Raw genomic sequence first — 25861 nt, 5'->3', positions numbered from 1 at the left:
TCTTAGGAAAATGAGATGGGTTTACCTTGGCATGTAAGCAAAGGCTGGGGTTTAGGCTTTTGTCAAGAATTCTTGTCCTTAATGTCAGAAACCCTGGATTCAAGCCTCTAATCTGTCCATGACTACCAGGTAATCTTGAATGTATTTACTTAGGATGGAACTACTTCAACCCAACTGGGGGACACTAATGAACTTAGCCTGATTAGAAAACTGTGAATCTGCAACACCACTAAAATCCTTGTGGTGAATGAATAAAAGAAAGAGCTGGAGAATTCATTGCTGGAAAAGGAAGCAGGTACTTAAATTGCTCTTGCCAGTTTGGTACAAGATCTCAGGATGATTTCCACAAGCTCTCACTTCAAGAATCTTGAAGGCCACACAGCCATAAGGTGTTGGCTACTGCAAGAATGAACTCAAGCCAATGTATTCTTCAAAGAAGGACTGAGATAATGTATATTCCTCAGGACAGAGGGATAATATAGCAGATCTGAGCTACAACCTTCTACCCCAGATACATACCTGCCCCTGCCGGGCTTCACACATAACACTGTGACACATGCCCTTGCATGTGAAGGTCATCTTCCGTAGCTTGGAGTACAAGGCCCTCCACAACGGACCTCGCCCACAGTTTTCCAAACCAGCCATTCCCCATCATTCTGTCTTGGCGTCCTAAGGGCTGTTTCCTCTGCGTAGGATCTATTTCTCATTTTTCACTTTGCTAACTCCTGCTGGGTCTTCAGATGCAGCTGAGTGTCTCCTCTAGCAAGCTGTCTCCATCCTCCCTTCTCTCTCACTGACTCCCATCCTAGCTCACTTAGGCCACCCTCCTCTGTGCTCTCTCTCACATTTCCTGGATTCCCCACATCCAGCTTTTGTCAACCTGTCTGTGAACAAAACCCTCTTGCCGCCCTGTCCCAGCAGGCAGGAACTATCTCTGGGCATTAAATTGCTGACTCTCATCCCTGTATTCCGAACTCATATCACAGGACCTAGAATCAAAGAGATGCCCAACAAATGGCCAAGGAATATATGAGGGGACAAATGACAAACAAAAGCAATGAATATATATATATATATAGTCAATGGATTAATTAATTAATATATATATATATATATATATAGTCCTGGAGCCGATGAACTGAAAAGCATATACATAAAGCATATATAGAGCAGAGCCAGAAGTAATGGACTATTGTGCCTAAAATTGTTTTTTTTTTAAACAAGTGCCATTAATAAGGAATATCTACACAGAAGCCCAGAACAAAAACCAGAAAAATACCTGACTTGTGGAAAATGTAGAAGAAAAAAAAATGATACAGAAGAGAGAAAAGCTACTTCAGGAAGTTTCTATTGTTTTTGAATGGCTTCTTGTTCAAAACTTTTACTGTCATGTCCCTAATAAAGCAGATTGTTGGAAAAATGGGGAGTGAGGACAAAGGTTGTATAGAAATTGTACTTCAGTTAAAAAAATATGTAGCTGAAACCTTGAGTTTTTAAGACGTTTACAACATAAAATCATGTTGCATTTAAAATGTACTTCATATATATATATATATACATATATGTATATGTATATATACATATATATTATTACCAGTGTAGGCCTGTTCTCAACTAAGCAGGTATCGATACACTTTTCTTTGATGTGATTATTGGCCATACCCTGAGTACTGCAAACCAGATTTCATCAAAACAGAGGTATCTTTTTCCAGTGAAATGACATATCTTGTCTAAAATATTTACTAGCTTTGCTATAAAATTTCTTCAAACGTTGGGACTCACTGCAGTACTCTAAAGCAAATCCCCAGTGGCTGTCTCACAAACACTTCCATAATGTCCAGCTGGGACTAAGAATGCAGTAATCCTCTTGAAATCATTTGAGCAATGAATAGGCAATAAGTAAGAGGCACCAAAGCATTCTGAAGATTTAGGAGTGAGGGTCGTTATTATCTCCAGCTAAGATAGCTTTTAACTCCTTGATGAGAACTGGAGAAGAGACTCAATCCACATAACCAGTATTTATTTACTCACTATCTGCTCTGTGTCTGTGCTGGTACTGGGGACACACTGATGAATCAGGTGGGGCTCCTCCCTTGTGGGTGGAATCAATACTGCTTGGGAAAACAGGAAAAGGCTTCCCAAGAAGATAGTTTGGGGCAGCATTTTGGAGGAAGAAAAGAATTCGGGGATGTGAAGGGAAGAGTATGAGCAATGGATGAGCCTCAAGCAATGTGTGTGTATATGAGAAAGCTGTCAAGGTTAAAGCTAAGGGAGAATGATGGGTCCTGGAGCCGATGAACTGAAAAGCTAATATGAGGCCAGACTAAGGAAGGACTGCAATGCCATTTTGAGATATTTGAATTGTACTGTTTAGAAATGGAGAGACTGTGGGGCACCAGAGTGGCTCAGCCGGTTAAGCATCTGCCTTTGGCTCAGGTCATGGTCCCAGAGTCCCGGAATGGAGCCCTGTCTGGGGCTCCCAGCTCAGCGGGGAGTCTACTTCTCCCTCTCCCTTTCCCTCGTCTGCTGCTTCCACACTTGTGCTCTCACTCCTACTCTCTCTGTCTCTGTCAAATAAATAAAAATCTTCAAGAAGAGAGAAATGGAGACTTTGATGATTTTTCTGAGCAGGAAAACCTGCATTTTTCACACTCTTAGAGGACTAAGACCTGATTTTGCTTAGGTCTTTCCCTAATGCCATTTACCATTTATGTGATTTTGGAGAAATTACTTGGAATTTCTAGACCTTGCTTTCTTCATCTGAATAATGGTTGAAGGACTAAGTGTTTGCTATCATGCTCAGATCACTTCATAATTCATGTGATTACATAATGACCCAAAATGTTTTCTTAGTTTCTTCTGTGTGCTAGGTACTGTGATAAACTGTAGGCACAGAGTAGTAAAAAAATCATCCATGACCTTCACCTCATGGAACGTATGGTCTAGTGGTAAACGTAGGTGAAGCCCTCAGGACATAACAGGTGGTCAATACATGGTCTATGACAACGATGATGACCTTGGAGCTGAAAGCAATGATTTTATTTCCTGTACAGGAAAGATGAAATTCATGGAATTGAAGTGATTTGCTGAAGCCTGTAGAGAACATCTGTAGTACAGCTAAGACTAGAACACTTGAACTTATAACACAATGCCCTTTCTACTACACCATGTCGATGGATCGGACTGGGTTTTCAAGATGTAATTCTGGCAACAAAATAGTTCATTACCCTTAACCAACTTTCAACATTCCTTTTGGGAATCTCCATTTTCACTTTTCACAACATCCCTGGTATGGGCTACATAGTAGTCTGAGAAGCTATTGGGGTTACCAAGTGTCCAGCCCATTGAGGAAAAAAAAAGCTCTCTACAGATGGGGAGATGACAGCTTTAAGTAATAGGAGATATAATATGTAATAAGACTCAAGGAGTAAGCAAATACTTTGGATGCATGCTCTCCTGAGATGGGCTACCTTCCAGAGGGTGGTAGGATTGACCTGTCTTTCTAAACTTCTTGTCTGTGAAGATGGGTCAGCTTTTGAGAAATTAGTATCTGTTTCTATTTCCAGCTGAGGGAATGGTGATTGGCATTAGGATATTTGGTTAGTCCAATGATTACTATTTTCTGTATTTTTTTTTAAACACCAGAAAAAAAAAAACTGTATTTTTAAATTCAGCTGTTTGTTTAGGGATGGGTCCAACCACAACAAGCTTCATGCCACATAACAATTCATCCAAACAACAACAACAAACGACCAAAAAATGCACAATCTCTGTGTCCAAATAATAGCTTCTTGGAACATGGGAAACTGGAGTACTTAACCCCCGAAGGTTCACAAAGGGGAAGCTTGGTGGGGAGATGGTGGTGGCTGTACTGGCATATGTTTCCTCTGGAAGAGAAATATCTGGACTTTATATCGCCTATGTTTCAAAGGCTTCATGTCCAACCCACATTGCTGACTTCATTTAATTCTATTCAAGCCAGGGTTTGTTCTTAACCTCCTCAACCAGATTGGTCTGTCCAGCGTACAGAAGACAGGGTGGTGAAGGGCTTCTAAGGAACCATGAATCCGCTAACAAGTTTCAGATGCTGGTTGGGTCTACTGAAACTGAGGAGCTTAAGTTGGTTTTTGGTTCCTCCAAGGGTTGGCCATACACCAAAGTGGGCCAGAAATTCCTTCCTGTGTTTCACTGTGACAACCAGGCATCATCTAGCAAATGGAAAACACTAGGAAAAGAAGGATTATCTGGATATAGTCACATATTAACACTTCCATTCCACACCCAGGCCTATCATGGAGAGCACGATCCAGGGGACAGCCCGGTCCTCTGTCTACTTGGCCCTTAAAATACTCTCTTAACTGGTTTGGGTCTGCCCCATTTCCTAAGAGTGATGAATCTAAGGTGATTAAGCCATGAACAATTTATCTAGACTGTGTTTGAAATACTTAGTTACCTTCTGCAAAATCTGAGCTTCCCCACCTAGCTCCCAAATCCTTCCATACTATAGCTCCAATTGTCTTGTCTATTCTCATCCCAAAGCACATCTCTGCCCTTAAATGTACAGTTTCTTCTCAGAATCCACCTCTCAGAGCTTCTGTCCTTGTTTCTTTAGCCTGAAAGGCTAGTCTCTGCCTGAGTCTCCCATCAAGCTTTGACTCAGGTATCTTTGGCTCCGCAAAGCCTCACCTGTCACTCTTTTGGATTGCTACTTGTCTAGCACAAACTGACCCCCTTTCCTTCCTGCATCGCTATTCTCTCCTTTCAAACCATCATAACAGGATATGGCCTCTATTAAAATGTTAATTAAAAAATAAAAATTAAAAAAAATACCCTCCTTTCATTCCACATCTCCTTACCACTATGTCTCCCACTTCACACTTCTTTCATGACTCACGGATTTTATTGAGAGTTATCTTTACTTACACTTCCCACCTTCTTTCCTACAATTCACTCTTCAGTTCTTTCCAATCTAATATCTATACTCACTACTCTACCAAAATCCATCCTGGATGGATGGATTTACCATTTACCTCAAGGTTTCTAAAACCATAACATCAAAATCCTTGTCTTGCTAGACTGCCTGGAAGCATATAAAGAAATAGCTCTTTATTCCTGAAGCACTCTCTCATGGATTCCAGGGCACCTGCCATCCCATTTCTTTTGGGCTCTCAGCTTATCCCACATAGACTTATTTGCTGCTCTCTGCTTCTTCCCCAAATCTCTGCTAAATGCTGCCAAGGCTTCAGGGCCAGGCCGTGGGCCCCCTTTCCTATCTATCTACATTCTATCATTCAGTTCTCATTTTAAATAAAAATGTGAAAATATCTGTGTGCCAATGACTCAAACATTTCTTTAGAAATTACCTCTTCTATGAATCCTAACTGCCTACAGTGACATCTTTACTTAAATATCTATTTAAAAGCATCACAAAATCATCAAGTCTAAAGCAGAAGTAATGGTTTCTCCCCACACTCCTCTCTTGTCCATCTTAGTAAATGACAACATTGCCCAACAATGGCCAAATCAACACTGTCTGAGTCATCTCTCCCATTTTTTTTCAGCCCACCTTCCAACCCCACATAAAGTCCATGAGCACATCCTGTATCCTCTTTTATCTCAGAATATTCCAAAGAGATTCACTTCTGTTCCATCACTGCCACTCTAATCCAGGCCATTGTCACTTAACCAATGCTTATCTAATCAGTCTTTTTGCTTCTTTGGCCTATTTCCTAATCCTTCCTCTTCAACTCATCCACAGCTAGATTGCTCTTTTAAAAACATAAACTTCCAGGCTATCTTCCTACCTAAAACTCAATGGCTTCCCATACTATGTGGGGCGAAATTCAATCACTATCATGGCCAACAAGTCCCCACCTTGCCTGATCATACTACCCCCCTCACTCACCATATCATCCATCCAACCACTCTATTCATTCAACAATCCCTCTGTTCAAGAAGCAAATGTTTCTTAAATGAACCAAACTTGTTATAGGTCCAGGAACTTGAATTTGCTATTCACTTTACCTAGAATACCTTTTCTCTGACTTTTCTTACAACCTCTTCCCTTTCATCGTTTAGGGCTCAGTTAAAATATTACTTCCGCAAATAACAACCTTGCCTACACACCTTCATCCCCATTAGAGCATACATATCATCTTGTTTTATCTCCTCCACACTGTTATTCACTAACTAAAAATAAATTTTACTTATTATTGTTTCTTTCCCCCCAGCCCTGTGACATAGGTTTCGTGGAAGCACATTTCCAAGTGTACACCTTTCTTTAGGATCAACAAAACTGCCTCACCATATTATGTAATTGGCATTTGAGAATAAATTAATGAGTGTGTACAGCTCTTGGATTGTGAGACATTTCTGAGCCGTTTCAAGTGTGACTTCTATTCACGTCTCTGGTTCTTAGGACAAAGCCATTTCTCATACCAGGTGCTCAGTAAATGATGAATTAACAAAATTCTTTTGGAGTTTCAAAATGTCTGTTATTGATTGTATTGAAGAGATCACAAACCTGACTTGAATCTGTTTCAGCAGATTGTACGATAGAAAGATTTTTATGAAAATATTAATTAGAATGAGATCCTATTATAAATCCAAGCACACATTAGGAGGAAAAAAAATCCAATTCTATCTAAACCATCCCATAATATTTTTCTCCCCATGAGACATCGTGCCTCACCATCTGTCCTAAATATTATTTTATTTTCTTTCTTAACTGAATTTGCAAAGCAATGGAACATCTGGATAGAAAAGGTGGTGCATACTGGACTGAAATTTAATAAAGAGATTTGATGGTTTTATGAATTGGAACTCGAAGATACATTTGCATCACCTTGAATTAAGTATAGTTATTTGAATGGCCTAAAAAGATTATAAGCGAAGATAGTGATCCTAATAAGTGACAAGGCATTCAATAGAGCAGAATGCTCAGGCCCTGAATGATTTTCAGCTGGGTCTCTTTTGGGATCCAATCCTATCTCACGATATGGAAGAGGAGGTAAAATTCAGTCCCACAATGAATTATGTAGTGGCCACGAAACAGGCAGGCAGGAGGGACAGTGACACCCAAGACCCAAAGGCCTTTAAAAGTATAAGCAGGAAATAACAAAATGAGATTTGTCTTGGATAATATAAGCTAATAATAAATAGAGAAAAGCAGTCTGAAGCATTCATATGCAGAGAATGTATAAAAGTGGCATAAAAGGGTGATGAAGATAGCCAACCGCAAACGGAGTGTCAGTGGTTGTCATGTGATCTCGTCTCCCCACACCAAAAGTAAGTAAGCAAAGAGGTAAAAAAGAAAGAAAGAGAAAAGAATGGGACACTTTCTCAAAATCAGCAGCTTGGTCAAGTGAACAGGAGTTGAAAAGAGATGCACTCTCATTTCCTTCCCTGGGCTGCAATTTCCCTTCTACAGGAAGAGAGTTCCATCAAGTAGCTCTAGGATCGCCTTCAATGGAGTCATTCTAAAATGTATTTGGTTCTTGATGGTTTTGCCCCTTTAAACATTAAACCAGGTTTTCAGGAACACCTGGGTGGCTCAGCGGTTGAGCGTCTGCCTTTGGCTCAGGGTGTGACCCTGGGGTCCGAGGATGGAGTCCCACATCGGGCTCCCCACAGGGAGCCCGCTGCTTCTCCCTCTGCCTGTATCTCTGCCTCTGTGTGTGTGTGTGTCTCATGAATAAATAAATAAAATCTTAAAAACAAACAAACAAAAACAAAACAGGTTTCCGGTCTGAAGATGGGGAAACATTAGCAAAATGAAAACTGAGAACAGCGCAGCTGAAGACGTTTCTGAGAAACACAGGCGAGGACTATGGCAAACTGCAGGTGGAAAAAAGGACAGGAAATCAAAATTGGAGGCTCGACTCCGCCGCTCACTTACTCTTCGGCACCCGGTACCCCTCAGTTTCATCCTGGGTTTCGCTCCCTGTGTCTGTAAAAGCGAAACGACCAAACTGCTTCTCCCACCCATTTTAGACAGTGGCTGCAACAATCAGATAAAATATTATGGCAAATGCTCAGACATGTTACTGTTTTCACATGTTCTTATCGCCCTGCAATCTAGAAGTCCTCTCCCTAGAAGCCACCGCGTGGCTTGCTCAGCTCACTCTCCTCGCCTTCGCCTCCTCGGGCTGCGCTGCCTCCACTTGCGTCTCTGCGGCCTACACCCCCTTCCCCGATGTCATTGTCTACAGAGCATGACCCTGCTTTTTGCACAAGTTTACTTGACTGCTGCATTCTCTCTAAAGTAGGCTGGCAGGGCCTTGAGAGCTGGATCACAGGCTGGTTGGCCCATGACAGCCCTTCCAATTCCAGGACACAGAGGACACTGGGTACACGTTGCCGAACAAGTGAAGGTTTCGCCCCACAGGGGCCTCTAGAGGCTGTCTAGGCCTTTTGCAAATGTGGCGGCTGAGATTCAGAAAGGTCAAGTAACTCACTGAAAGCTCTACAGTTCATTGCTACAGGCCAAGGGTTTCGGTTGGCTCATTAAGGCTCATTATATAAATATTGGGGATCCGCGGTTTCAAATAGAAATCGGTCTGTGAGAAGCGTGCACATGTGACCATAAAGAAAACCCCACGGATCCTCACGAATGCAGTTTGGGCACATATGCACGTCTGTTCTCCAACGCAGTAAAGTGAGCCACGTATCCATCCGTTAGGGTGTCCTCAAGTTTCCAGAGAAGAGAGACTTCTGGGCAAGCGGATGCTGTGCTAAATAGTAGGAGCCAAGGAACTGAGGATGAATCAGGGCACCACAGGAAAACCGAGCCAGTCACCCCAGTCTGGCACAGCTGGTCGTGACTAAGGTGACCGCAGCACACTGGGCTCTTGGTGGGGATCCCACCCGAGAAACTAGAGTGTCACAGTGGGTCCCTCCCACCCGAGCCCTGATTGGTTGGGCCCGCTTCGGAGACCATCCTCCTGCCATATGGTTCAGATAAGTCCAACAAGATGAGGCATTCAAGCCACAGCGTCCTCCACCTCCAAGTTGGTGAGATAGGCCACAGTGCGCTAAGGGCCGAGGCCAAGTCAACATGCTGAGCTGTTCTCGGGTAAGTTTCTTTACCTTACGTGATGGGCAGGCTCCTCTTCTGCCCTTGGAAGAGGATTTTATGTCATTTGAATATATGCTCTTTGGTCTGTATTGCTGAACTGTATTTTGTTCTTAGAGAAACGTGTGTGTGGTGTGTGTGTGTCTCCTCCCAATAAGGAGAACACAGAGGAGGGAGGGAAGCAAGGATAGAAGGAAAGAAGGAAGGAGGGAGGGAGGGAAAACTCCTAAATTTTATGAGTTAATCTGGAATATTTAAAAATATCAACCAAAACCTGTTTTTGTTGTTGTTGTTGTTGTTTAACTAGAAAGGATAAGGGTTAGCATTATTATTCATGTATGGAAAAAGCTCCCAGGAATCCTGGGTGCTCTGAGATCAGTTTCTACTGACTGCAGAAGGTGACTGCGCAAACAAGTCATGGGATTGCAGACTGTGTAACTGGCTATAGATTCCAGAAGGGAGATCAGAGAGGCTGCCTGTGGTTCTCAGGTGGCTACACAGACCAGTTTGGGGCCCCTGAGGTCTGAGAATAGGGCCCAAGGTAGGCACCATCACTGAGCAATCCTCTTATGTAGGGGGATGTTTAACCTGGAGAAGAGAGGGCTCAGAGGGGACACAGCGGAAAACTCTAACAAAGTGCAGCTGGTCTGAAAGCGAAATTGGCTGCCTCAGAAGACAGTGGTATCCATTCAACATTTGCCAGCAGAGGCCTGATGAGGATCGCGAGGCATAATCCGGTCCCTGCCTGTTTCTGTCGCCTTCTCGTTCCTTCTCTAGTCACGGCTGACAGCCTCAAAGTGCAGCTGCTTCCCCAATGGGCCGTATTCCCCCAAATTCCCAGCACTGCTCTTCCTCTGACTGGCCTCTACGCATCCTTAGCCATAGTTTGACCAAGCACTCCTCTGCAAAGTCTCTCTGCTAATCTCCCCGGGGTGAGGTGGGGGGGCTGCTTGCCCGTCTCTACGTCTTCCCATTGCATCCTCTACTTCTCTAATAACCATTTTAGCGACCAGGCAATAAATGCATTTGCTACGTGAACGATCGGATGACTTGGCACATGCCGGGCACTACGTTAAAAGTTTTTCAATGTATAATGTCATTTAATCCGAGAAGAGCCCTGTATGTTTGGTGCTATCCTTATCCATACTTCACAGACCAGGAAACTGTATAAAGAGGATAAGTCAATAGATTCATATAAGGTTTCACAAGTTGAAGCAAGAATCTGATCCTGACTAGTGTCATGCCATAATCCGGGCCCCTGCATGGGTTTTATGAGGCTGGGGACACCGAGGGGGCCTAAAGAGACAAGCTGATGGGGCTCCGTCCTCAATGCTGCAGGACAGGCAGGCTCCCGGGTCTGCTGGAGCTGCGGTCACATCCCGGCCTGCGCTAAGGAGCTGGGCGTCCCTGAGCAACACGCTTCATGTCCTGGTCCTGGTTTCCTCCTTTCAGACATGAGGGGGATGAAATGAGGAGCTGTATAGAAAACACCTGGCGTGGAGTCCGGCAGGAAAACAGATTCTGTGAAGGATCAGGAGTCTCCCTTTCCCCAAAGGAAGCGGCAATCTGTCTCTGCTGCCCTGTGCCAGTTAAACTGCACGGGCTCCATCACTTATGTTTTGGTTAAACCTTTTTAATTTTTTTTTTTAAGTGGAATCTGAGTTTTTGTTGGCAGGTGATTGAACACACCGGGGCCCAGCCTCCGGGCCCACAGTCCATTAGGGAATTTACGAGGACAGATGGGGAGGCTTCAACTCAAGTACTCCCTTCAGAGGCAGTGCTTACAAAGCCATCAATTTCCTTAACAAGGAGCACCGGCTTAAATGCCCCCGTAAAGCCGTGCTATTTACACAGCTATCCACTTCCCTTTGAATTCTCTGCCTGGGGGGTGGCCTACCTGCAGTCCTTTCCAGCTACTAGTGAATCAGGCTCCCTCCCAAAAAGGAAGCTCTAGCGGGCACTGGGACTGGGTTTTGAAAAGCAGCTCAGTTCGGGGTTATCAGGCAGTCCTGTGGGAGGGGGAGGAGGGATCTAAGTAACCACCAAAGGCCCTGGGTCAGCCCATCCCTTCCACCGAGGTTCTAAAACGCTTGGACCTTGTCAAAGAGTTAGGGCCGTCCTCAGCAACGAGATGGAGAAAGAGGGCTGCCCCCTAGCCCTTCTCTCCTTTGTACCAAGGGAAAAAGAGGCTCAAAAGAACATTATGGGCAAACACCTGTATGGTGCTTTGCAGCTCTGTAGCAAGTGTCAGTCCTGTGATGTGGTCCTGTTATAGATGAGGAAACTAAAGTAGCCCCCACCCCACTTTTGAGGCAGAAAGGGGATCTGAACACTAGCAACTGGCTCCGGAGCCAGGCACAAAACCATCACAGTGAGACACCGCGCCGGAGAGGACCCCCTAGAAGGCAGACGAGCCTGTGATTGAAACTGGGGCTGGGCTGCCTCTAAAGACCAACAAAGCTCTACTACGCTTTGCTGCCTGAATAGTAAAACTGTCTGCTAAGAAACATGGCCTTCCTTCACTCATTTATTCTGTATTTACTGAGCCAGAAATTACTTGCCAGATCCAGGACTGAATTCTGGGGAGTTGGATGAATGACACTGGATCCCAAAACTCCAGGAGCCCAGAGCCTGGTGACGGGAGCAAGTAAGTCAATCACTGTGGACACAGTATTTTGTCCTGAGGTAGGAGAGGCTGTGGGAGCAGAGAGGAGGGCCTCCCATCCACCACACACACAGAGCCCCGAGGGTTACCCAGATTCGAGAAGGTGATTCTTGGGAGGTTACACTGGGCTGGATCTCGGAGGGGTCCCAGGACTGGGTGGTGGGGATACTTGCCAGTCTCTGCAAGCAAATGGATGGAGCTGGAAACAGCCTAGCAGATGAAACACAAAAGATCTTGGAGTGTGAAGTGCAAAGGCCAGCTTCAGACCTTGAATGCCACAGTAAGGGATTTGGATTGATCTCAAGGGCACTCGCCTTTTCAAATGGAGAGTGACAAAATGATGTTTGCATTTTAGGAAGCGGTGCTCTCCCTACGGGGGAGGGTCGGTGAGGGCAAGCCCTGATGGGTAACCTGGGATCTGCTGGAGTTCTCCTGCAAAAGTCTGCAAGGGAGCTGGAGGGGACTCAGGTAGAGCAAGGAAGGCAGGAAGAGGGAAAGCGGGGTTGATTTGGGGTGGGGGTTAGTTCTCAAAGTAAAATGCACATGGTGGTGATCGTCTGGATGTGAGAAATGACAGGGAGGGGAGACTTAAGGATGTTTTCCAAGCTTCTAGCGGAAATATCTGGTTGGCTAGTGGCGCCACCAGTTGAGACAGAAAAACAGGAGTTGCAGCGGGTCTGGGGAGAAAATCAATTGGTACGTTCGCTATCTAATGTGTTGAGTTTGAGTGCCTGTGGGGCATCCAATGAGAGCAACTGGGTATGTAAGTCCAAACACAGGTCAAGAGAAAAGCCCAGACTCAAGACAGAGATTTGGGGTGGGGGTGGGGCGGTCTTTGGCTTTGAATGATGAGCTTAGGGACAAAGTGCAGTATGAGAAGTAGCTCCTTTGGGGACTTTGGCGAGCTCCAATATTTTAAAGGGTGAGCAGAACGTCTGTGTAAGTGTGGCCAGAGGGGTTAAGGAAAACTGGAAGCTTCAAAACTTCAAGAAAGAGCCAGATAAGTTAGGGGAGAAACACACTGAACTATGTCTGTTAATCATGCTATGGAATGGAATCCCCTTTATGGCTTCCCGGAGTCAAGATTCTTAACTTTCCGCTTGATCTCTTCCAGGGACTGGGCGTTCACTACTCATAGAACTAGATGATTAACAGTCATAATAACTGACATTTATTGAGCGCTTTCTGAAGGACAGGAACCGACCATCCCAAGCACAGCAGAACTGGCATCTTCAGTGCCTCGCATGGACCTGACACGTAAGACACGTTCAACAACTCCATGATGGATAAATTCACAAAGGAAAGAAAGGAAGTATCCTAGCTACCCTATGAAGGGAAGAACAGCACTCCCATCTCACAGATGGAAAAGGATGCTTGGGGGATGGAGCCTGGAGCAGAGAAGTGGTCCCCTGTGCTCTTGGGGCAGGTCAACCAGCTTCTCTTTCTCAGCCTCTCTCCCCATGTAGGAGTGCTCTTGGCAAAATGCACCCAGACAGATGGGAAAGTAGAGAGGTGGAAGACGCTTGTGCAGCCCTCGCATGGGTAATGAGCCTGAACTCAAGTTCTATGCGTGGTTTTGGGCTCCTGAACTGAGGGATCGGCCCCAGCCAGGACCTTTTACAGCCCTGCCAACAGTGGCTGGAAGGGTAGTTCAATCTTATGGATAATTTGGGCTGGGTTTCTGACCGGTGTTGAGAGCCAAAATCCCTCTGATTTCTCTTCTGGTCAGTTTGCCAAGAGTACTTTGTTGGCCCTTGAAGAGCATCCCACTGAGGGGAGGTTGGTCTTACAACACTGCTCCTGGCACAGCAGGCTTCTGCCTAGAAACCACTCCTTGCTGCAGAATTGCACTCAGACACCCACCTATCTTGTGCCTCCCCTCCCAGTAGACTTTTTTTTGGAACCAGTTTACTCATTGTAGCCCCCAAAGAACCCTAGTTCTGGACCTTTATAGCAGCAGAGCTGTGCACCTGGTCTTCCTGAGCCAAGGTGCCTTGGTAGTGTTCACAGACCCACACCCCACACCAGGGGGCTTTCAAAGTCCTCCTGCAGTTGCCTCCTATCAGTCCAGGCACATCCTTAAGGATGCTGTCTTCTGAAGTCCCCCAGTGAAGGACTTGTGCTGCCACTTGTCACGCCCATCTGCATCGTACCTAGCAAACAGCTTTACATGCAGCAGGTGCTTAATATAGACAGAGACCAGTGTGAGATTGGTCACATTGGCTTCCAGCTGACTTCGAGGGACCCCTGTGGCTGCTGCCTGGTGGCGGGGAGATGGTAACCTTAGCCAGACCCCGGGCATGGAGTGTTTTATCTTTCTGTCTGGCAAATGAAAATAGAAAACCCAATCCCTTAAAAATTATTTAAATTTCAGATTTACTTTATCTTAATTTATTCTCAGTACTTAATCAGTAGCAGCCAAAAGAAAGTCGCTTTTAGTTTCTCCCTCTGTTAAGTATTTAATGATCTGTAAACAAACACTTCAGACAGTGTTTCTTAAAGAGACCCTGGGATCCTTTTGTTATGTGAAGATTCCTTTGCTGGGCGCATTGTTTCCCCTTCTCATTATCTGTTTGCTGGCTGGCTGTTCAGCTCTTGAGAGGACACATTTTATTAGATAACCTTAATGATCAAGAGGTAGCGTAAATTAATAGTTCAGCCTGAGGGCTTAAGAGCCAGACTTCCCCCTTACTGGAAGCCTCGAGTAAATTACTTGACATCTCTGTGCTTTTTCCTTATCCAGCCATCTTTAGCCAGCACAATATTAACACTCCCACAGAGGGTCAATGCAATTAATCAAAGGAGTTAATAGAGAAAAAGCATGAAATTAATGAAACGAATAAAATTAATCATGAGCTATTTCTACTACGATGTCTACTGTCAGGGACGATGACATATCTTGCCTCTCCTAATGGTTTTTAAAGGTCTAGTGTTTTGGAAGAGGGCCACCGCTCCTCTACTTGTGGAGCTGGGCAGATCTTGGATCAAATCCCAGCTCTGCAGTTTAAGGATCACCTGCTTTGGACAAAGTCACTTCACCTACCTGAGCTTCGCGCTCACCTTGTGTAAAATGGGAGCAATGGTCCCACGCCTTCCAACAGCCTCCTGGAGACCCAAAGAGGAGGTTGGGCGGGCTGCGCGGCCACCAGCAGGCATGGGATGGAGTGCACCCGAAGGCTCCTTTCCCCATGTAGTGGTTTTCCAGCTCACTAAATATTTACTGAATGAAGGCCAGTTTCTCAAAAGTCACTTAAACATTTGGGGGCTCTGTTGTGTCATCTGGAGAGTGGTGATAATAATGCCTGGCTGACGGGGGCGTTGTGGGTTTGCAATGAGACCACAGAATAGATTCTCCATAAATATCAACACACTCCCTTCTGCGGCCCCAGGAGGATCCTGGATGCTGCCTTTAGGCGGTGAGCAGTTTGGGCTCCTCTGGGCCCTCTTTCCTGCCACCGAGTGTCATTTCACGCAGCGCATCCGTTAATGACCCGCTGAAGCTGAACGCTGGGGACACAAGAATGGACGGGGTAACTTCTTCTGTGAAAGGTGAGGGAAACTGCTGTGTAACGGGAAAATGTGGGGGATCGATACAATTACAGCTAAGCTTCTAAGGCCCCAGGAGCAAGATGCATAAGGCAATACACTCGCCTCTTCAACTCTTCTGTGCCTTGATCTCCCCAAGTGGCTGCTACTTTACCCACCTATATACTCATCCATCTTTGCCAACGGTAGGATGTCAACTTTTTCTGTACAGGGCCAGACAGTAACTATTTTGGCTTCGTGGGCCCTCCAAGGTCTCCATCGGAACTACTCAACCATGTTTTTGTATTGGCAAATATCTAACCCAAGGAGCACAAATGGGTTTCGATGAAACTGTATGTCCCCAGATGGTTAGCAGGTTGGGGCTGGCCAAGGGCAGCAGGTTGCTGACCCCTGATCTATGCAAGCACGCACTTGGCCCATCGTGCTTGGCATGGCATGCCAGGGCTTGGCATGGAATGTCAGACCAGGAGTGACAGCCTCACCGAGATCTGACAGAGGAGAACTTGCAGGACTCCAGCCTCACCTCCCTCCCTCCCTCCTGTCTGGCCACGCTGCCTTTCTCTGACAGCCTTGTAAGCCCTTTCCTGTCTCGTGGATCTACTAGTCCAAACTTCTTGCAGTCCTCACTCTATCACCCTGCCCTACACATCTCCCTAATTTGTCCATTTTCTATTCAATCATCGAGTCTGAGCTTAAATGTAGGTGTCCCGAAGGAGGACTTTCCTGACTCCTGTCTGATATAAAGGAGGCCCTTCGTTTACGTACTTCCAAGTATGTCCACTTACTGGCCCTTCCAACAATTACATTCAAATAGTCATTAGTGTCATTTCTCTGGCCTTTCTTGCTCCTGCTTCCTTGTCCCCTTGCAACTAGCACGGGGCTGGGCACACAGCAGGCATCAGGAAATGTGGGAATGAATGACATGATGTGACCCAGCGGCCAGCTTGCACCATCCTCCGCCTGGTTCTGACTGCATATGTTAGAGCTGATTTATTCTGCAGGCTACAGCACTGGGGCTTTCACACAATCCTGACTGCCCATCCATCATTTTATTTTAAGCACATGACTTCTCTGTCCAAAAAGAAAAGGAGGATACAATTAGGTCTATATCCCTCACTTGCTTAATATTTCAATTTCCCCCAGGGCACTCCCTTCAAGTGGAGATCACAGCTCATGAATATTAAGTGTCTCTTCCAACACAACACGGTCCCCAAGAAAGAGCAGAGAGCCAGCAGTGAGGAAAATACCCTGACACCTGGCCCCCCAGGCCTCCCTCTCTCCCCCCAGCTACCTCGGCCACGTCGGGCACGGATGCACAGCAAGACACGTGTGTGTGCGCGTGGGCAGGTCTCTGGTCACTTTAAAGGCCATAAAGAAGCCCTTGTTCTTGGCTACCCAGATTCACCTGCCTTGGAGTCAGGCTGCCTTTCAAAGGCACACATCAAAGTGTGGTGTTGATTCCTCAAATTCAGGCAAGCTCCGAGCCCTTCGGAGCCTGACCCCTCCCTGCGAGTCAGGAAGCCGACCTGGGCTGAGGGCTAGAATTCCTCCCTTCTGGCGTCAGAGCCGTCCTGTTTCTTTTCATTCCACCCCGGCCTCTCTGTGGGGTAGGCCTCCCGGGTTTCCGAAGGAGGTGGCAAGCCGAGGTCTGAGGCTGGATGGCCAGCTTGATCCTAACCGGTGCTGACTCGACTCGGGGCGTTTGAATGCGTCCATCAGACCTCCCGGTCGAGGACTTCAGATCTTCTAGGTCCTGCTCCTCATGGCAGCCTTCCGCCCCATCGCCTTCCTTTCCTGCTCCTTTGTCCCCTCAGTGACCCCCTTTGACCCTGTGGGTTAAAGGAATTCCTTTCTCCTCCCCAAGCCCTCATTTCTTTTAAAATGCACAGTTTAAAAACAATAATGATCTGGGATTTAAATTCTGGAAGTCAGAGTTGAAAGGGCCCTGGGAGCTCATCTAGCTCACCCCCTCACCTCATAGCTGGGGAAGCTGAGATCAAGGGGGCTCACTCACTTTGCACAAGGGACCACCGCATTTTTACAGCAGGCTCAGGCTCAGGACCACTTTTCCCTCCCCCCAGGCTGGACCGGAGGCCTTTGTATCAGTCACTTCTGACATGGGAGTGAGGAAGGGGAGGGGGACGTGGCATTAACTTCTGTGCCCCATCGTGGGGCATCCACTAACTGCCATGCATTGCCCTAAACACCCTGTGGACATTACTTCCACCTTCCTCTAAACAGAACTGGGGGGTTATAATCATGCCCATTTTCCAGAGAGGACACTGAGACCCAGAGAGAGGATGGCAGATGCCCAGGGTGACCCAGGGCGTATGTACAACCACTAGACGTTTGAACTCAGGCTCCTCTGTCCCTACCACGTTGCCGTGACAACGGGATTAAGTGTCAAAGTCCTCCTAAGCTAAAAAACAATGTGGCTACTGTCAATGGAGGGTGAGCTCTTAAAAATGAAAATACAGCCCGAAACACAGGAGGGCCCTTTGTCGGGGGCATGGGGTTTATGCAGTGGAATGTTTATAGGGTGATAATAACTGAAAGTTGTAGTTTTCATGACTCATGAAAAAGGCACAGAAGGACCTGCGCCTACACTTTCACTTCCTGCTGTGCGCCAATGGCACCAGAGCAGAAACAGTGGGAAAGTCTGTCTACTGTTCCTGGGGAGTTCATCAGGAGACTGGACATGGTCCTTAGAGGCAGGCAGATGGGGTCTGAGGCCTCCTTTTCTGACCCACTAGGCTGGATGACTTAGGACGGATGAGCCACTGAAACCCTCAATACCTCTGTCTCCTCGTCAGCAAAACGGGCATTATGAGCCTGAATGCGCAGAGTTGATGGGAAAATGAGTGACGTCACTTGCGAAAAGAGTTCTTAGCACAGAAGTACTCAGAAAGGGGGTTTTTAACACTTAGTACGGTTGGGTGCCTACAAAACGACACGGCTTCATGCTTCGGTGTTCAGACCCTGTCCGGCAGGACCTTGAACCCCTCCCCTGCTATTTCTGACTGAAGGACCTTGGGCAAGTTACTTAACCTCTCTGAGCCTCAGAGTCTCTCTTCTAGGAAACTGGGATAACGACATCACTTATGTCATAGGATTCCTGGGTGGATTGATACACCCTCTGGATCCATGGTACGAATAATGACAATAATAATACAGCAGTGGCAGACACATAACACTGACCAGGGGCCACTGTTTTATTTTTTTATTTTTTTTATTTTTTTTGGGGGGGGGCACTGTTTTAAAATGCTTTACATGTATGACCTCGTGTCGGCCTCACAACAGCCATACGAGGTAGGGTCTATTACTAACCCATCTTACTCATGAGAAAACGGAAACTCAGATTACAAAGTGGCTGGGCTAGGCTTGTCACCCAGAATCCAGGTTCGTAGTCACCGGGCCATGTGGCATCATGCCAGTGCTAAGGGTGCCACCCAGGCTGGCGGACAGGTGACCACCCTCATGCCTTTATCCACCCCCCGCCCCACCACGGCTACTGCTAATAGTTCTCTCTTCTTCTCAAAGCATGACTTCGAGTCACCGGGAGCCGTGTGTCAGGGAGGTGGTGTGGTGGCCGTCACGCTTCCCACAGAAGGAGGTCCGAAGGAGTACACGCCTCTGGGAGAAGGTTTTATTTTGTTGTTGTTTGTTTGTTTGTTTTTTTTAATTTTAATGCTTTAGTAAGGTGAGAGGTGGATCGCCTTATTATGATTTCACTTTGTTAGAAAGAAAAATAATAATAAATGCAACTCCCAGCAGAGCCCATTCTTCTCCTCCTTCCACTCCCCTCCCCCCAACCAGATGCTGTTTTTCTTTTTAGTCACTGTTGTTCTAAAGTATCATTAGAACATCCACCGAGAAGACGTGGCGATTCATCTTCTTGTTTTCCTTTCTCGCCTTGGCTCAGAGCAGGCCAGGGCGGCCTGACACAGGGGCCACAAGGCTCTGTGACCCCCGCCCCTCCCAGGGACTGGGGTGGGGGGAGGAGGAGGATGGGTGTCCCCTCCTCTGCCTCAGCCGCCTCGCAGATAATTGAGTTAGGGCCCTGGCTCTGGGACAGGGCTGGAGATGCTATGTCAGGGACCAGAGACAATGGCAGCCCCACAGTGGTGGGGAGCAGAGGAAGAATCGGGAAAAACAGACCCACGGGATGACAACGTGGGGGTCCGTGGGCTTCTTTTTCCTAACCATCTATCAGCATCAAGTAGGATTTGAAACCCCAAAGCCTTCAAGTAAATGACATGCAGAGGATGCCCCAGGGTCAGACAGGACAAGAAGCCTTAGAGCCCTCAGCCCGTTGGCTCTCACATCACAGAGGGGGAAACGGAGGCTCCTGGATGCTGAGCTGCAGCGCAGGCCCCACATCTAAAGTCACCCCTGGGACCAGCCATCCCGAGGGACGCAGGGCAGTAAATCAAAACGGAGCCTGAGTCCTCCATGTTGCATCTCCTGTAAGGGGCTGCGGGTCATCTCAGAAAGTAGCTCATTTCCAGCACTGGCTTCAGATGTATCACTAAGTAGAGCCCCTTCTGGGGATGCTTCACGTTTTGTCTAATTTGAGCATTACCTTCCCTCCTTCGGCTTTTATCAGCAGCCTGTCTGTAGTTTATGACTCAGTGCTGTAGGAAGAGAATTCCCAGCGCTGCTGAACAAAGCCTCCAGCCAGTGCCTGGGGGGCCGGGGGGGGGGGGGGCGGCGGTGGTGGTGTGCGGTGGGGAGTTATCATTTTACTGATACCACATTTTTTTCAACTGAAACCTAAGGCCTGGTGTATGTTATGTTTTTTAAAAAGGGGGAGAAGGACAAGATAATTTCCACATTGCTGGGGATGCAGCCTGCATTGCCTAAGAGGTCTTGTGGGTGGTGTTCCTTTTAACAAGCAACTTATTATGTGCTGGGGGATGAGGGCGCTGGGGTGGGAAAGTAGGAAAGGGCAGTCCCGGGGTGTTGCATAATAACACATTGGCACCTTGGGAATACTTCCGGACGTGTGGGCTTCTGAAAAGTGAATGGGAATGCCACCATAAATCTGTCACCCACCCTCACACTGGTGTTACCAAACCCAGGGAAAACACTGGCCCTACTAAATGGCCAGTGACAAAATAATAAATAATAATAATAATAATAATACAGAAGAGAAGAGAAAGGAATATGCAAGGAAGGAAGGCAGGGAGTAGCAGAGTAGTAGAGTAGACAAAGCAGGGGGGCTGTACTCAGTCTAAGATGGGATCACATCTCTATGAGCTATGTTACCTTGGCCAGGTTAAGGCATCATAATTGGTCTTAGGTCCCTCATCTGGATATAAGAGCCCTCCCAGAGGCTCACACTAAAGAAAGGTGTGGGACACAGGACATCCCACCTAACCGGTGATCGTCAATGGTGGTTGCACCCTCACTCCCCACCCATACCCACACTGACACAAGTAATAGCTAATGTACATCAAACACATCAAACTTGCTAGGAATGGGGCTGAACCTCATAGTCTCTTATGACAACAATTTTCAGTCAGGATTCTAAGTGACAATCAACAGAAACCATCGTTGGCCAACTTAAGCAAAACGATCAAACAAATAGTATCTATTCAGGCAATACTGGATAGTTATAGAACTCTCTCTGGGAGAGCCAGGCTTGCACACTCCAAAGCCCGAGTCTAAGCTCAAGATTAGGTGCCAGGACTGGTCTTTGTGAAGATATCAGAACATGGTCACTTTAGCACTAATGCCACATGCTGTTCACTGATGTTTCAGAAACGTATAGGTTGAGGGGAAGTGTAGCTCTTGTGCCCACACTCAAGGTGTAGAGGGGAGTGGGGAAAGGAGACTTTTGGATTTTCAACTTGCAGCGCTTGGGATCTCTGTTTCGTCATTATTATATCAAGGAGAGTTATTTCCTAAATCCAGGAAGGAGATTCAAATAATAAGCATCCAAAATATTGATACATATCTTCCATAGTTGAGTCTCAGGACTTTCACCATTTTCTCGATGAGAATACTGATGTTTGGCTACGGTTGCACGTCTAAGCCATGGTATGAGCCCAAGTCAGTCTCACTCAGGCCAGTTCTCTTGGCCACTGTCTTGACAAATATAATGATGAAACCAGTCCATCTCAGCAAAGCCTCCCACACTCCAGTGCCATTTCTCTGACTCACTGAAGCTGGATTTGGTGGGAGCCAAAGATTCACTGTCTACTCTTCAAGCTGTTCATGGAGTTTGCCCTTGGAATGTAGTTCCTGGGAGCTGGGATCTCTGGATAGGCTCCTTAATTCTTGGAACGTCCTGTGTCTCACTGAGTCTCTATGATGGAATTCTAATTGGTGAGGGTGGGGGTATTGCTGAAGTTGTTCCTCTAATGCAAACCATATTCAACATACCAGGTAACAGAGCCTTCCCTGGACACCATCCACACCACTGACAATGGATCCCAGTCCATTAATTCACTAGATGAACTGTTCTAGAGCAGTGTGTTCCTCATTCACCCTCAAAGCCCTAAAAGACCAAGAGCTGCCTTTTTTTTTTTTTAATTTTATTTTCTTACTATTTTTTGCAGTCTGAAGTCAGACTCTCTGGGTTTGCGTCCTGGTTCTACCATTTAACTGCATATCCTTGGTTCACTTCTCATGCTTCAGCTTCATCTTGTGCAAAAGCAGGACTATAAAAGGTTGTTATGAAAACGAGAGTTTATTTATACATGTGCTTGGTATATAACGGAAATTCAACAAGTATCATAATCACCACCAGAATACTCAGAATCTAGTAGAGAATAACAGTGTATAAAGTGGATCTATGAGGGTCCGGGTCTCACCTTCTTGGCACCTCCCTCATCGTCACCTCTTTCCTCTTAAGTCTCTCAGTTAACATAGTTTGAAAAATCACTGAACTAGTCCAAAACAGTCATTCTGGCTAAAGTAGAGGTGGAGAAGTTAGGCCCCAGGGGGGTGGGGAGGCACGCTAAGACTGGACTCGCTGTCCAGCACTACTTTCTAAGAGCTTCCCAAGCCCCACCACCATATGCTTAAAATTCAGTTCTTTTCTTTTTTTAAGAATGTCATAACTGTCACCTCCTGTCTGTGCCAGGCTCCAATAACCAAGAGTATCAAAGACTTCAAACCTATGAGCCAGGGGTCAGCAAAGGCCTGTAAAAGACCAGATTCGGAAATATTTTAGGCTCTTTGGGACATAGGGTCTCTGCTGCACCTGCTCAATAGTTTGTAGCAGGAAAACAGCCATAGACAATATAAATAAAGTCACAAGTATGCCGAGTTCCAGTAAGACTTCACCCCCTCCAAGCATCTCTTTTAGGGTACCATATCCTACCTAGCCTTCCCCACATCCTCCCTTCCTTCCAGAGGCTCTTAAGTTACATGCACCCTTAGTGTGAGTAAAACAGGTAGATACTTTCCAGCATGATCTGGGAGTGATGCTGGTGTCACGAGGATGACGACAAAGGCAAGTAGCTCATGGGTAAGGGAAATAGCCACACACTTTGGAAATCACACAAGTCAAGTGCAGACAAGGCCTTTAGAGAACACCTAACCCAATCCTTTGAAGTTTACACCAGGTAAATGGAAGCCCAGACGAGGGAAGCAGCTTGGCCAGTGTGAACTTGGCAAGTTCTCCGTGCAATGAGGACTAGAGCCTGGTTTTTCTGATTTTCGGCTCAGGCTCCTTCAGCCATACCACTAGACTAACATCAGGTTTTTACCATGGGCCAGGCCCAAATCCACAGAGCAAAGAAAACAACCTTCTGTCATTTAAAAACCCAAGGTCCTGCCTGGAAATTCCCCTTCTGTCTTTCCTTGCTTCCTCTAAGTCCACCTCTTTTCCATCCATGGTTAGCTGTGGGATACCTCTTATTGTGTTGCTGAGCCCCTACTTGGTGCCAAGGAGATAGTAGGTGCTCAATCCTTGTGTGCTGAGAATGGACTAAGGGTGAGTGATACATGGTGAAGAGCTCACAGTGCTCAGAAGCCCCCCGCCCCCCGAAAGGAAGGTCTAAATGTGTCCCTGTAACACACTGCGAATGTGAGGACCCAATGACATTTCCTTCCCTTTAGTCTTCCTCGAAAATTGCCTTTCAGTGAGAAATCTTCCCACCAATGTTTTCATCCCCTCAGTTTCATCCCCTCATCCCCTTCCCTCTTCAGATAGAGCACCTCTGTCTTTTGTACTTGCAAATGAATTGTGATTAGTTTTCACCTCCAGCCCAGGGGATTAGCCAGGGGACCTTTGATCTTCAGGTATCGATTTGCATCTTAAAGGAAGTATGATCTCATCTGAGCCAGCTCAAAATTCCATCCCTGCCCCCCAACCCCTGTCTGTTTACCAGCCCCGGGCTGGCCAGGGCCTCCCAAGTGGGGCTGTAACAACAAGACCAGCCAGACTCCTAGAGAAGCCAGAGGAAAACAAATTTCCCATCTGACTCAGTAAAGGTGGGAAAAGGACGTTTGCTTTCTAAACACAAGCTGGTCTGCTACTCCTCCACCCTCGCGTCAGAGAGACTGCCCGAGGTTCTGAGTGTGTGACAGGGACCACAGTGGTTCCCAGATCTCGGCTGCAGGTTGTGCAGCAGCAGCAGGAGCTCGGTGTGTGCTTAAGAATCAGAGAAAATCAGGTTCGAGTCCTGGTTCTGTCTTTAATCACTTCTAAGCCATGAGGTTCTGGACACGCTCATAATCACTCTCTGGCTTCTGACTTTACTCATCTCGAAAGGGAGAATAAAATCCTTAAGAATCTATCCTAATAACCGTCCTGGAGAGCTGGAATGAAGAAGAGCTACAACGTAAGTGGGACGATGCTAGCCTGAAAACGAGTTACCGGCAGCCACCGCTGTCACGTGTGGGAACAGAAGCTCCGTGAGGGTAGGGGCCTGGGCCCCATTTTTATTTGCTTCCTATTGTATTCCCGAGTGCCCCCCATGAGGTCTGGCCCACTGGAGGCACCCAGTAAATATTCGTTCCACAAGGAGCAAGTCATCATTGGTCCTCATGCCCGCTCTTCTTGAAGGGATGATTCCGCAAGGTCCCCTCCTCCAGCTAAGCCCAAAGGAATGACACACACTTACCAATGCAATTGAAGGAGTCTTCCTGTCGGCAGAAGAGGGAGCAGCCATCACCATTGAGTTTATTCATGTCATCACATTCTTCACCTTGGCTTCTGCAGACCAGGTACAGAAGAGAAATTGGTCAGAGCAGCTTCAGAACCACAGTTGGACATGGGAAGGTCCCTCCCGGGGCCATGAACTTTCCAAGAGGCCTTAGGCAAGTCCCTTACCCTGAATGTCCATTTCTTTTTCATCAAAACGAGATGTATAAAGATATAAACGTGGAAGATCCTATTAACCTTGCCTTATTTTGTGCTTCCCATGATGAAGCAGAGTATCTGCTTCAGACCCATTCTCCGGGATCTTATGAGTTAGGTCAGATGGGAGAAAGGAATGGATGAAGGCATGAAGGAACCAACCTTGCTCCCCTGTGTCTGGGAGATCTCGATGCCATTTTAAAATAGTGGATTTAAAGGAAATTCCTGAGCTTCTGAAATATAAATTATGTTCCTCACTATGCTCTACCTTACTCTCCTCCCTGTTCCCCACAGTGAATTTAATAATAAAGATTTTTTTTTTCCCCAGTCACATTTTTGGGTCTGGCCTGCCTTTCACCAGAAAGTATGGCTCTTTCCATCGGGTGGTTCGTTTCATGGTGTCAGGAACTCCAAGGCCCATGGGAACTATACTGCTAGGAAATAAAAGTGTCTCCTCTTGATTGTTCATTTTGTTTTGTGTTTTAAGATTATTTCTATCACCCCAGGGTTGTTCTGCAGAGATTGGGATGGACAGGAAATGAGCAATGCTCTCTGAATTGGACCGAGGAGAGGAGAAGGAGGAGAAAGAGCTGAAAGACAGAATGGATTGTCATTAACTGGAAAATTCTCATCCTTGGAGAACAGAAAATTTGGCGTAGACCCCCTTATTTCAAACCAGCTGTGTGATCTCAGACAAGTCACCTAATCTCTATCAGGCCATCTAAATCAATTAAGACTAAAAATCATTTACAGTTCCATTCCTTAGTCGCAGTTACCACATTTCAAGCCCTCGATAGCTGTGTGTAGCATGTAGCTAGCGGCTACTGGACTAGACAACACAGACTATATTTCCACCACTGCAGAAAATTCCTGGAGAGTGCTATTCTAGATGTTGAGTGTCAGTTTTGCCACAGGTTCAAATAGAGATAACCAACCATACCTGCTACTTAGAGCTGGTGCAAGAATGGAATGGAACTTAATGCGACTGACATGGTGTATGACATATAGTAGATGCTCAGGGAATCAGGGTTCTCTTTCCCACTCAGTCCTGGGAGGTCACTGCAAGTGTGTGGCAGCTGTCTCTCCCTCCCCAGAGACCAGCTGGGACCTGTCACAGCATGGAAGAAGCCTTAGACTTTTCCCTTCACCCAAGCAATTAACACTGGGAGATGTTTGTTGCCTTTAGGAGGTGTCAGAGTAGCAGAATGGTGCTTTGCAATCAATCCTTAAGATGGCTGGGCCATTGCATGAATTTCTCAAGAGC

General features: G+C 46.4%; 1 protein-coding gene across 1 annotated transcript in view; it reads right to left on the bottom strand.

Moving 5' to 3' along the window:
• The window catches only part of PAPPA (pappalysin 1), a 237167-nt gene that overhangs the window by 100719 nt on the left and 110587 nt on the right, over positions 1 to 25861 (bottom strand). The window contains exon 9 of the mRNA XM_077913087.1: positions 24362 to 24453. Coding sequence (XP_077769213.1) covers positions 24362 to 24453 — 92 coding nt within the window. The remainder of the gene's footprint in view (positions 1 to 24361; positions 24454 to 25861) is intronic.

Source organism: Canis aureus, chromosome 10 (genome assembly GCF_053574225.1).
Source record: "Canis aureus isolate CA01 chromosome 10, VMU_Caureus_v.1.0, whole genome shotgun sequence".
NCBI lineage: Eukaryota > Metazoa > Chordata > Mammalia > Carnivora > Canidae > Canis > Canis aureus.
The sequence above is the reverse complement of the archived record's forward strand: the minus strand, read 5'-3'. Positions and strand labels throughout refer to the sequence as shown.